This window comes from Symphalangus syndactylus, chromosome X (assembly GCF_028878055.3).
Source record: "Symphalangus syndactylus isolate Jambi chromosome X, NHGRI_mSymSyn1-v2.1_pri, whole genome shotgun sequence".
In the NCBI taxonomy this organism is placed as follows: Eukaryota; Metazoa; Chordata; class Mammalia; order Primates; family Hylobatidae; genus Symphalangus; species Symphalangus syndactylus.
The window spans coordinates 146,352,501-146,364,134 of NC_072447.2; the positions used below are offsets into that span (position 1 = coordinate 146,352,501).

At 44.0% G+C, this 11,634-nt stretch overlaps 1 protein-coding gene across 3 annotated transcripts; it reads right to left on the reverse strand.

Annotated features, from left to right (window-relative positions):
* Positions 1–746: 746 nt before the first annotated feature.
* Positions 747–9,463, reverse strand: SLITRK4 (SLIT and NTRK like family member 4). Of its 3 annotated transcripts, XM_063634732.1 has the most exons (3): positions 7,552–7,725; positions 6,999–7,100; positions 747–3,806 (listed from the first exon to the last, which is right to left on the reverse strand). In XM_063634732.1, the coding sequence occupies exon 3, from the start codon at positions 3,754–3,756 to the stop codon at positions 1,243–1,245; it is 2,514 nt and encodes an 837-aa protein (XP_063490802.1). In that variant the 5' UTR covers positions 3,757–3,806; positions 6,999–7,100; positions 7,552–7,725; the 3' UTR covers positions 747–1,242. The 3 variants fall into 3 exon arrangements, with proteins under 3 accessions (XP_063490802.1, XP_055124307.1, XP_055124308.1); XM_055268332.2 differs by lacking the exons at positions 6,999–7,100; positions 7,552–7,725 and adding an exon at positions 8,432–9,463; XM_055268333.1 differs by lacking the exon at positions 6,999–7,100 and having other exon boundaries at positions 7,552–7,780.
* Between the last annotated feature and the right edge of the window lie 2,171 nt (positions 9,464–11,634).

Below are 11,634 nucleotides of genomic sequence, written 5' to 3' on the forward strand. Positions count from 1 at the left end.
ACAACTGCCCCAGACACAATACTAGAAAACTAAGGAACTTATTTTTAAATGCACAATTGGTAACAAATCTGAAGATAATATGCTAAATTCATAAGAATAGCACAGAATTGACTTTTCTTTTGTATTTTTTTCTTTTTTGTTTGTTTTTAATTTTTTTTGTTTTTAAGTTACACCTGATCACAAAGTCCAGGATATTCCTGTACACATCAGCTTGTTTCAGTTTAGTATATTTTTTTCTGTCTACATTTATACTTACTCATAAATTCACTGTGATCAGGAAAACAAGTCAGGCATATTAAGTACATATTAAGGAGTACATATTTTCCTATTTAGTATACAAAGTACTTCATAAATATGAATTATGTTACAAAAATAGCTTTGGGTGCGCTCACACAGTAAGCACTCTGCTTATTTTGGACAACCTTGAAGGATTGTGGGTGTTTCACGTAACTGAGAACAAACTCTAGCGTTAGTTTAATTTGAGCCATGTTTAATTCTGATAAACATCACATATTTCTTCAGATCATCACAAATGCTATCTAACTCACATTGATTTTTTCTTTTAGATTTTTATGTATAGACAGGTAATGCTTAAAGTGTTCAAATTTATTTTATAGTTATGTAATGTATGTTATATTTTAAACAAGTATTTGCACAATTTAACATTATAAATCCAGCGGTTTCAAGATGCAGGCCATAAAGGTTACCAATTTACAAATACTATCGAGTGTTCTCTCTTTGCATGCTTTTTTTTTTTTTTTTTTTTTTTTTTTACTTTTCAGATAATCTTTACACAGAGTTGTTACAACGCCGCAAATCAAAAGGATTATTCCAGTTCCACCAACTTAATCTACGTGCAAGATAAAGGACCCAGCTGAGGTACAAACACCTGTACCAGTTTTCTTGAGTTTGCTTTACAAAGCACAAAGAGACGAAGGTTTTGCATTGGGGTACAAAACAGATTTGCCTCTCGAGGTTAAATTCAGTATTATGTGTATAAAGCATCCCTTTGGCAATAGAGTTTGATCCCCACAGGACTCCACAGTATAGGTTTTATGTAGTAAAATCTATTAAACAAATTCTCTTCTACTTGACACATCTTTGCAGCTACAGTTAATGAGACACCCTTGGAAACACCTGCCTCCATGCCTATTGATAATATAGTATTTGGAAGTTAGAAGTCAACAAAAGGCACTTTCATCATTAAATAAATGTCCTCTGTATGAAGTAAGATTACATGACCTAGATCTTGTTCAAAGCTGTTTGCTCCTCAAGGACCTGTAGGTAGTCAGGGGAATTCTGCAGTTTCGCCTTCAGTTCAAAATACTCGCTCTTCCTTTGCTCCACAACAATTTTACTGTGGTTGCCACCTATCAGTGACTTCTTATTTTTTTTGTCTGGTTGTTTTTCTGGATAGCGGATCTCAAAGCCACTGACACCTATGCTGTTATACTCCTTTTTGCTTTCAAGAAAATTCTGAATAAACACATTGGAATCCCTGCTAGGGAATAATTCATCCAGCTCATCAATTGTGCTCAGTCTCTTCCTGGTATCTACATGTAATAAATCTTTCTCCTTGTCAGCCACATTTCTCATAACAACTTTCTGTCCTGGAGGATCTGAAAACATGAACCCAGTTTCTGACTCTTTCAAGCCACAAGTGTGGCTCTTGCTCATCTGTTCTATAGTTTGTGGAATGAAAGCTTCTGTGCTCAGTCCATCTTTTTTATTGGTTTTGTGGTCATGCTTCCTTAGCTGCAGCTGCATGGAGCCACAGTCAGGATTCCCCAGGCCTTCGTGCTTCACCGTGGGTTTCTTGTTGCGTCGTAGGACAAAAACAAGAAGGCAAAAAGCAACAAACACAGTTAAAATGAGGACCACTAAGATACTTAAGATTAAAATAGACAGAGGCACTGGCCCACCAGGAGGACTTCGAATGGGACCCAAAGGAGTGGTGAATGTAATGGCAGGTGCAGGGCTTGTGAATGGTGCAGATGGCTTATTTAAAAGTTTGGGACATAAGATTTCATTTTTGAGGGACTTCAGTTCAATGTTGGCAAACTGAACAGGCGTCTCACATTTCAGTTCTTTCACAACAATCCCATCACTCAACTTCTCCACCCACAGCTTTAATGCCACCAAGTCACAAGTACAGTCCCATGGGTTGCCCTCCAAGTCAATCTGTGTAAGAGATTGCAACTGATCAAGGACCCCACTGACAGGCAGGTACATGAATTTGTTGTTCCTCAGGTTCAGTCTAGCTAAGGGTGCTCCGGAAAAAATGTAAACAGGCAGGCTCTTTAGGAGATTATTGTTTAAGTACAGTAACTGCAAATTTGGCATGGAGTCAAAGGTGCCTGCTAAGATTTCCTTAATCAAATTGTATTCCAAATACAGATACTGCAGGTTATGAAGACCTGAAAATATTTCAGGATAGAGTCTTTCAATTTGATTGCCATTGAGATATAGCCTGCGTAAATTAGTGAGATTGTGAAATACGTCTCCCTTAATCATTGTAATTTGATTGCTGCCTAAATGAAGCAAATCCAGTCCTTCAAAGTCAGTGAAGTCTGATATGTCCACATCCTTGATGCTATTGCCATTGACGTGCAGCTTCTTCGCATTTAAAGGTTTCGGTATCAATTCAGACATAGACTGTATATTTTTCTCTTGGCAGTTCACGCTTAGTCCCAAATCTGAAGGGTGTGTTTTGCAGAAGCAAGGTGCCGGGCAAGGTGTTAGAGGAGGCACCCTTGTTTGGTAAGACACAATCTGACTGAGATTGCGGTTGGAGAGGGCTTTGCCTGCAACGATTCCAGAGATCTTGGAAGGATTTGTTGTTTTTGGTGGTTTAGTTACCAATCTGTGTAAAGATGTTTGGGTAGTGTGACCATTGGGAGTGGTGTAGCCATTTTCCAGCTGAGATGGAGGCAGGATGCGCACATCAAAATCACTGCCGGTGCCCATGGGACATAGTTCTTGTTTGTTGGTTTCTTTTAAAAGCCTTCCATATAAGTCACTGGGAGTTTCACAGATAGCTTCTCCTATGTAAATGTTATATGGCATGTTCTCCAGCCAAGCTTTTAAGGGCAATAAATCACAGCTACAGTTCCAAGGGTTATCTTCCAGTTGCAATTCAACGACACGGCCAATGTGTTCCAGAACCCCTATATAAGGGAGCTTCTGGATTCTGTTCCCTCGTATATCCAGATGGGTCAAAGATGCGAATCGGAAAATATTATCAGGAAGGAATGAAATCAGATTGTCATTAAGAATGAGAACTTTCAGTTTGTGGAGCTTATTGAAGGCTCCTCGTTCAATATACTTGATTAAATTGTAGTCAGCCTGGAGATACTCCAAGTTCTCTATGCCAAGGAAAGTGTCAGCTCGGAGAATCTTTAATTCATTGTTGTTCAAGTGCAACTGCTTTAATGCACTGAGCCCAAGAAAGGCTCCTCCCTCAATGTTCTGCAGTTTATTATTTCCCAGATGCAGGGAGACTGCATGTGAAAAATTCAAGAATGTATTTGGATACAGAATATTTAAAAAATTATTTTGGAAATTGAGGTGATAAAAATTAGACCAAGGTGGTTTCAGCTGATTTGGTCTGTAGACTGAAACCTTCTCACAGTTGACATAGAGCACATTCTCAACTGACACGCAGGAACACACATTGCAAATTTCCACTGATATATCAGAATCTGCATTTGTCGAAGAAATCAGGGCTGACAAAATCAGAAACAGCCAAAGAAACATCTTCTCGCAATCAGCAAACAACTGTATGCTTCTGAATGAAGAGAAATAATCTAAAAAATAAAAAGAAAACATTTTTTCAATGGTCATTACTTGAAAAATTACTTATATTTAAATCATACCATAGTGAACACATGGCTATAATTACCAGAGTTGTATTTTTAAGGCAACCAAACCTCCAAATATTCTCACTCAATCGAACAATAATAACCACTAAAACTGCCATACATTTTATTTTCCATACCTGTGGTTTATACCAAATTCACAGTGCAGAACACACAACTAACAATAGGAAAATATATTATTAATCATGCTTAAATCTTACAATCTGAAAATATTTTTTCCACGTGGACCGTCAAACTCTGCCCTTGAACACAGGCCTTAAGCTTCCTACTTGCACTTCAAATGACCGAGACCATCAAGTATGCCATCGAGTTTGCACCACAAAGCCATTTTGATTAGTGGATATCTATTCTCTAAGCTTCAGCTAGATAGAGAGGCTGAATAAAAAAAACAAACAAAAAACATATTAGAGCCCAGAGTTCACTGGAGGATGGAAATGGGAGGATTGGGCTGCCGTAGCGGGGACTGTTAAAAGACTGAGGCACGGTGACCTGGGAAGAGATTTGCTTGTGCTGTAGCCCCGTAGGTAAGTTCCTTGCTGTCAATCGGTTTACTCCTGTACACTGCTGCCTTCAAAGACACAGATGACGCTGTGCGGTTCTAGAAAAACAACTGAGTAAGGGATGGCCAGATTTTATTTTCTGGTAAATAAACAGTCTCTAATTTCCTGTCAGTCATCTCCCAAAGAGGGAGCAAAAAGCCTTTTGTCTTTGAGCCTCTGAAAGCAGCAGAGTAACCTGCTTACTCCTGCATTGCTTAGCTAATCTCCAGGCAGCCTTTCCACTTTGAGAACTGGCTCTCTTGCCTCCCTGGCCCTCTCCCACATCTTTATTTACCATTTCGAACCCAGGTCCCACTGATCCTCAGCTTCACTGCTTATCTCTTTCACTTTGACCACAGACTGCAACTGCTGAGGAAGAGGAGTTCACACAAGACAATCTTTGAGTAGCTTTTTCTACAGCACCAAATATGTTCAGTACAGCAGATTTTTCATCCTAAAATCATCAGTTCCAAACACGCACCCGCCCTTCGTAACATTACCACCCCATGTCCCTGACTATAAACACGTAAAGAATCACTTGTTGGTAGAGTTTAATGCTTAGCAAAATAACTCCTCGTATTCAGGTCCTTAAATACTGCATATATACACGAACATACACGATGCCTCCTGGAAAAGATTAAACAACACAAGCAGAGTGCATTTTATTGATACTATTTTAGCAATATTAGTCTTTTCCGTTGTGAATGGGAAGCTGGGTGCAATTTCAATATCGTTACCTCCAAATATTAGTTAAATACATAAAATACCCAGGAACACACAACAAGGAAATGATGCAAAGAAAGAAGTGTCGCACAGAAACTCCTTTGTTTATTTTACCCACGAGGAATCAGCTAGTGGTAAAACCGAACATGTCTCAAGGTAGACAATCCATTAGCCATGACCCAGGAGGATTTGCATTTTAAGTAGTTTGGTTCAGAATACAGCCAGCACTGCTGAGATGCTATTTGGCTGCCATATAGACGTGCATTTCCTCTATTCACCATGAGAGCATGATTGGCATTGCAAAAAGAAGTCATAATTCTTAACTATGACATCACCTAAAGCAACTTTCATTGTAACATCAAAATTTCACTTGATATTTTTTGCCTTGTTATGAATGTGGTTTTCAACAGCTATTTTGGTTCAGTTGAGTCATTTCTTGTTACTAAACCACCACCCCACCCACCTCAAAACAAAGAAACACCAAAGCAACCAAACTAAAAACCAAACGCAGAAAATAAAAAACAAAAATCCTTATAATCCGAATTCAGTACAAAAACAAGAACCAGGAATCTCAACACATCTGAAAACGCATAAGGAGCTGCCCTCCTCCTGGCAATTTCTACTTTAAGTAGCAAGGGGGGAAAAGGCACTAGGACGAGCCAGGAAGTTCCCAAATGCAGCTCTTGTGAAACAGAGGAAGCCACAAGCAGCTGGAGGGGCAGGCAAGAGAGAGAAAGAGTCCAGTTGGTCCACCAAGGAGAGAGGAAAAGAGGTACTGAAAGGGCAAGAGACCATGGAAATGTGGAGAAAGGAAGAAAAAGAGCTCGGAGAAGGGAGCTACAAAGAGGGTAAAGGGGGCACTGAATGTATGCGAATAAAGCCTCACACTCGCGTGGTACCACCGAAACATGCATATTTAAACATCAAGGGAAAAACGCAAAAAAGAAAAGAAAAGCCCACAAAGTACCAGTTGGGTACCAAGAGCCTTCTCTGTGGCTGCTGGGAGCTGTCCGTCTCCCTCTGGGTCTCTCCGTCTTCCTCTCGGTGCCCTGAAAGACGCTTGGCTCTCACGACCGGCCAGGACTGAACAAACCTAGCCCTACCAAAAACAAACCCTGCATCCACCAGAGTGCAGCGCCTGGCACTCCGCGACTGGGAGGAGAGAGACGGCCTGAGGGGGGCAGAACACTGATGGGCTGCAGGGCGGTGGGCCGAGGTGGCTCCCCGAGAGCTCACTCGGGAAACCCCGCTGGCCCGCCTAAGGCTCGGATGGAGGTGGAAGAGGTTCGCGGAGAGACCCGGCCATTGCCGCCCGGGTGCGCTACCTCGGGCGGGCGGCGAGGAGGCTGGAGGGGCTGCCGGCGCGTACCGCAATGTTTTGCCGCATCCCTGTTCCCGGAGCCGGCGCTCAGCCCCCTCCGCGTCAGGGGCCCAAGCAGCAGCCTGGCGGGCCGTGTAGCGGAGGCGGGGTACCGCGCGGGATGTCGCGGGGGCCTTCAGTCCCGCCGCTCACACATTTCTCCGCGCGCTCCCGTCCCACAAGGGACAGCTGCCGGAGTTTCAGTGGACCTCTCTAGACCCAGGCGTGCGGTGGGTGAGGAGGAAGAGATGGCCAGATCAGGCCGCCTCGAAGACGTTGGCACTAGGGAGTCACTGACCTGCTTGCCACGGGCAGATTGACCCTGTGGTTTTGTGGCTGCGAGCGGGGGCCCAGGCTCCCCCTTGCCTGTTCTCCCTCCCTGGCCAGCTACAAAAATCCTGCTCTCACCATGCCAGAAATCAGCTCAACATTTAGGCACCTTGCAAAGTCGCGCTGGCAGCGCTCCCCTGGCTTTGCAGAGCTTTTAGAGTTACCCACCGGCTCTTCCTCTGGTATTCCTAGTCTTGCCGAGCGCTAGCACTCTCCGACCAGCCCGCGGGCCACTGCCCCAAGCCTCAGATCCACGTCTGCGGAAAGTGGCTGCGATTGGGGTGCAAAAATAAAGCCCAACCCAGCCCAGCGGCCCGACAGCCGGAGCCACCCGAGACCAGTACAACTTGCCCCGCCGCCCTGGCCGCTCGGGGTATGGTGCGGGGCGGGGGGGGGGCGGGAAGCGATGCCAAGGACACCCGGATCCTTTCCGGTCCTCAGCGGTATGCGACCGCGCCGTAGGCAGGCAAGTGGGAGGTGGAGGGCAGGATTAGCCACCTCGGCCACTTTGGCCACTCAACCGGCCCCAAACCAACAGGACCCAAACTAAAAATAATAAGCTACCTGCCCCCTCCGCGCGCGTGCGCGCGCGCGATCTCTCTCTCTCTCTCTCTTTCACACACACACACACACACACGCACACGCGCTACTGAGCTGAGCGGGGAAGAGGCAGGGCGCGTGTCGGTGCAGCTTGTGCAGCCCCCGCTGAAAATTCACCCACCTCTAGAGCCCAGCGTCTGGTGCAGGGCCCGCGGCGCCGTGACCTGCGCTGCTGTTTCCACGATGGTCTCTATGTGATTCCGGACAGAGCTCCTCCGCGCCCGCTCGCCCGTCAAACCCACGGAGCAGCCCCAGCAGGCGAGCAGGCGGGCAGGCGGGCAGGCGGGCAGGCGGGCAGGCGGGCAGCGGCGCGCGCGCGCACCCGAGCAGACACCGCGCGCGCACCCAGCGCCTAGCACACGGGCTGCACCTTTACATACACGCGCTGAATCCCCGCCCCCGCTCTCCACCCCGCCCCCGGCCACCCCGCACACAAGCAGTCCTTCCTCCCAACACTAGACCACTTCGACCCCCTCACATTCCTGAGCTCCTTCCCCCGTCCCCCATCCAGACATGCCCATTTGATTCCTCTTCTACCCACACACCCAGAAAGACAGCGCGCTTTCCTCCCGGCATCCGCCCCCTCTTTTTGCCTAAAACATTCCCTAGGGAGGAGCGACCCCTTTCCTCAAGCGTGGAGACCCCAGTCCTCTAACAAGGGCGCACTTGCCTCCATCCCCCCCCACCACCACATACACACACACTCGAGCCCTTTTCTTCTCTTCCAGTCCCCTAATAACGAAGGAACACACACACACACACACACACACACACACACACACACACACACACACACGGGGCATTCCTTTGAGAGAGCAACCAAGAAGCCAGGAAAAGCCAAAGAAACACTGGAGAGCCTGGGGGAGGGGGGCCGAGGGAGATCGATAGGGTCGTCGAGTCTACGCGGAATTGAATAATTACAGGATGGAGGGGAATGAATCAACAACAATGACATTCAAATGCAACAATCATACTTGGATTTTGTATCACGGGTACGGTACCTTTGGCTAATTGTCACCCCGCAGAACAGAGGGCTCCTGGAATACTTCTCCGTAGCGGTCTATCCTGGAAGGAGCCTTCTTGGGAACCAATTTCCTAGGATCCAGTAGTATTCGCACTCCCCCTACCTGTCTGCTCGGAAGGGGCCGGGGGCTTTAAGGCGAAACTGTGAGGCTTTAGTCTAAAGTGAGACTATTTAGCCGGGTTAGAAGGAGACGGGTTAATTATCCGCACCTTAGAACTCCGTGGGCCTTTGGTGCAGAATGGGTTAAGCCGGATGATCTTGGAGCTGGGGGTGGGGATAGGGGATAGGGGATAGGGATTGAGGAAAGAGAGGCGTGGGACTGGGAGAGATGCCGCACTTGCGACCAAAAGAAAAAAAAAAAAAAAAAAAAAATCTACTTTGGCTGCTGAGCATGCCCAGTTCCCAGCTCAAGCCCTATAAGGGAGGCATTGTGTGCGTTCCACTTCTCCGGGCTTTGGTGGTGACCTGGAGGGGAGTTTGATTGGGGAAGGGGGTGGTAGTTGGGAGACATTAGGGAAAGGGGGTTGGAGAACAAGGTTTGAAGCTTTGGGACTGCTCAGGAGGGACTGTGAAGAGAGAAAGGGAAGAGACCCACGGAATACCTTCGGGAGACTGGGAGAAGGAGAGAAAATGGACTAAGAAAAGTCACTTCAGTCGCCCCTCATTGTCTATACCAAAGAGGCTTTAGCAGCTGAATCTGAAATACCCAGTGGCTGCAAATCCAACGTGTGGATTGTCTAGGCCCCTTCTTCTACCCATTTGTTAGTACTTCCACAAGAGGGTAGAAATAATCTGAGGAAGAGCCAACCTTCAAACCAGTTTCATGCAGATTGATAATTTCGTTAATCAGCTTGTTAAGAAAATAAATAAACCTGGGGGAGGGGAGCAGAGGAGTTGGCTATCATGTATGTATTTCAGATACCTGGCTTTCCTAAACAAAAGGCATAAACATTGGATGTGCTCCCATCCCCCAACCTTGCTGTTTTTTGTAGGAGCTTGGCTAAGAAAAACAACTCTCTCTCTCTTCGTGTCTGTGGGAATAAACTAGCTTTAGGTAAGTAGAGCTAAGTTATAAATGGGAAGTATTTCCCTAGGACTCTTGGTAGCCTATTATTCACCACATGCAGGTAATACTGCCAGGCCCATTTCTTCAGGACCAGTGTGCTGCCCAATTCACTTATTCAAATCCCAGCGGCTCTAGCCACAATAGAGCACAACCGGTATCCAGAAATGTTCTTGCTTAAAAATGAAAAAACAAAATCTTTAAGCTAAAACTAGCAACAGCTTTGAAACCAGAATTTGGCTGTCTGCCTGAACTCCTACAGTTAAACATTTACCATAATTGGTTGATGTTTAAAGGCCCCAAATCTAGGTAGAAACATCTGATGGGCAAAGGATTTATTGCATTATTTGTGAATAATGGCCTACCTTCTGTATCGTCTATAGTAGTCATTCGTATGCATGTTTTATTGTTTTTCATTTTTTGTCATTTTATGGGACTTCCTTCAGGTTATATTCACACAAGTGTTCGCCAGGCACAACATGTATACAGAGATGCACATACAATATGTAAATGAATATTTAAATAGACATGCGTATGTGGGCATATTTCTTTATGACCTTGCTAAATGTTGTGTCGTTCATGAAGAACTCTTTCTCTACCTTCACTCCACATTGCCTTGAAAACTGTAATCATCCTCTCTTTTACAAACAACCTAGAGACAGAAATTGGGCAGCATTGGTAAAATTTATCTTATTCAATGTGAAATCTATTATGAAATAGCATTAAGGAAACACTAAAATATTCGTCTATAACAACATATGTACTTGTGCAGCTCCTTTCAGTAAAGTGAATGATGTTTCCTTCATAGGTAACAGCTGCAGAATGTTGAAAAATCCCTCTACTGTTGCACATTTGGACAAAACAGATCCCGCTAATTAATAACTCACATTTGCATTTTATTGTGTAATGCAATTTGAAAGTAGTAATGGGTATCAAAACAAGTTGGCATTTATTCTAAATGCTAACAATTCAGGAAGCTGAATATATTTTATCCGGATAGGTGAAATGTTTGTCTTTCACTACAAATGTTAACAAGAGTCAATAGAATGAGCAAAAAAAGTTTACCTGAAAATTCTAAGTACTGTGATAACTGAAAAGGCCAGATTTGGACAGTAAATATCAGATGATTTAAATGCCTATCTTTATTCAACTTTAGAAACTGTTCTGAGACTTGGCTATATTTAACTGCAATAACTGTGAAAAGTTATTTTTCATATGGCTATGGAGACAAATCTGAAAGCCGCTGCAGCTAGATCGTCGATAAATTACAATTCATAATATTCCTAAGAACTTATCTGTGATTAATATTCAACTTTGTAAAATGAATGCTTTAAAATAAAATGTTTTGCTACTTAAAAAGATAAAGTGGACACTCATAAAATAAGACAGAAGTAACAACTTCCATGTTTTATGCTTATTTTGCTTTCAAAGTAATTAACCCAATCCTTTAGTCCCGCAGTCCCTTTTCTGTCTCCTAGAACTACAGGTGACATCCCAATAGAACAGTAGGAAATGACACAGAATTGCTAGCTTAACAAAGGAAGTGAATATATACATAAATAAAAGTGTTAAGAAAACTCCAGCACTATTTATGGCCATTGAAAGAAAAACAAATTTGATGTTCTTCCTAAAATGTAAGAATGCAAATATTGTGAGTTTTGCAATACTCTCACGGTCTTCCTCCAAATGTTTTACCTTATTTCATCTTGGCTTTTTAGGAGTACAACCAGAATCGTAGGTCTGCACTGATATACTGTGTCTCCCTCCATCAGGGAAAAAAAACAACTGCACTAAGAATTTCAACAAGATCCTGTATACCCTTAGTTCCAAAGGCAGTTTGGAATTAAGTCATTAAAACACTACCAACCGAAAGTGATTATAATGCCAAGTCTTGGACCTAGTCAGTGGTCTTTCACTTTCACTGTATTCCTCATTTATCTTGCCTTGTCTTGCTGCTGTTCAAAATCAAATCAGCCTTAATTTTCATATCCAGGTATCACAGATGATTCAGTGTATTTTAATATTGAAGATTTATTTATATTCTGGCATTTTAACAGTTACAAACTTGCTATTTCTCTTTCATTTTTATTTATTTATTTTTGAGACAGAGTCTCACT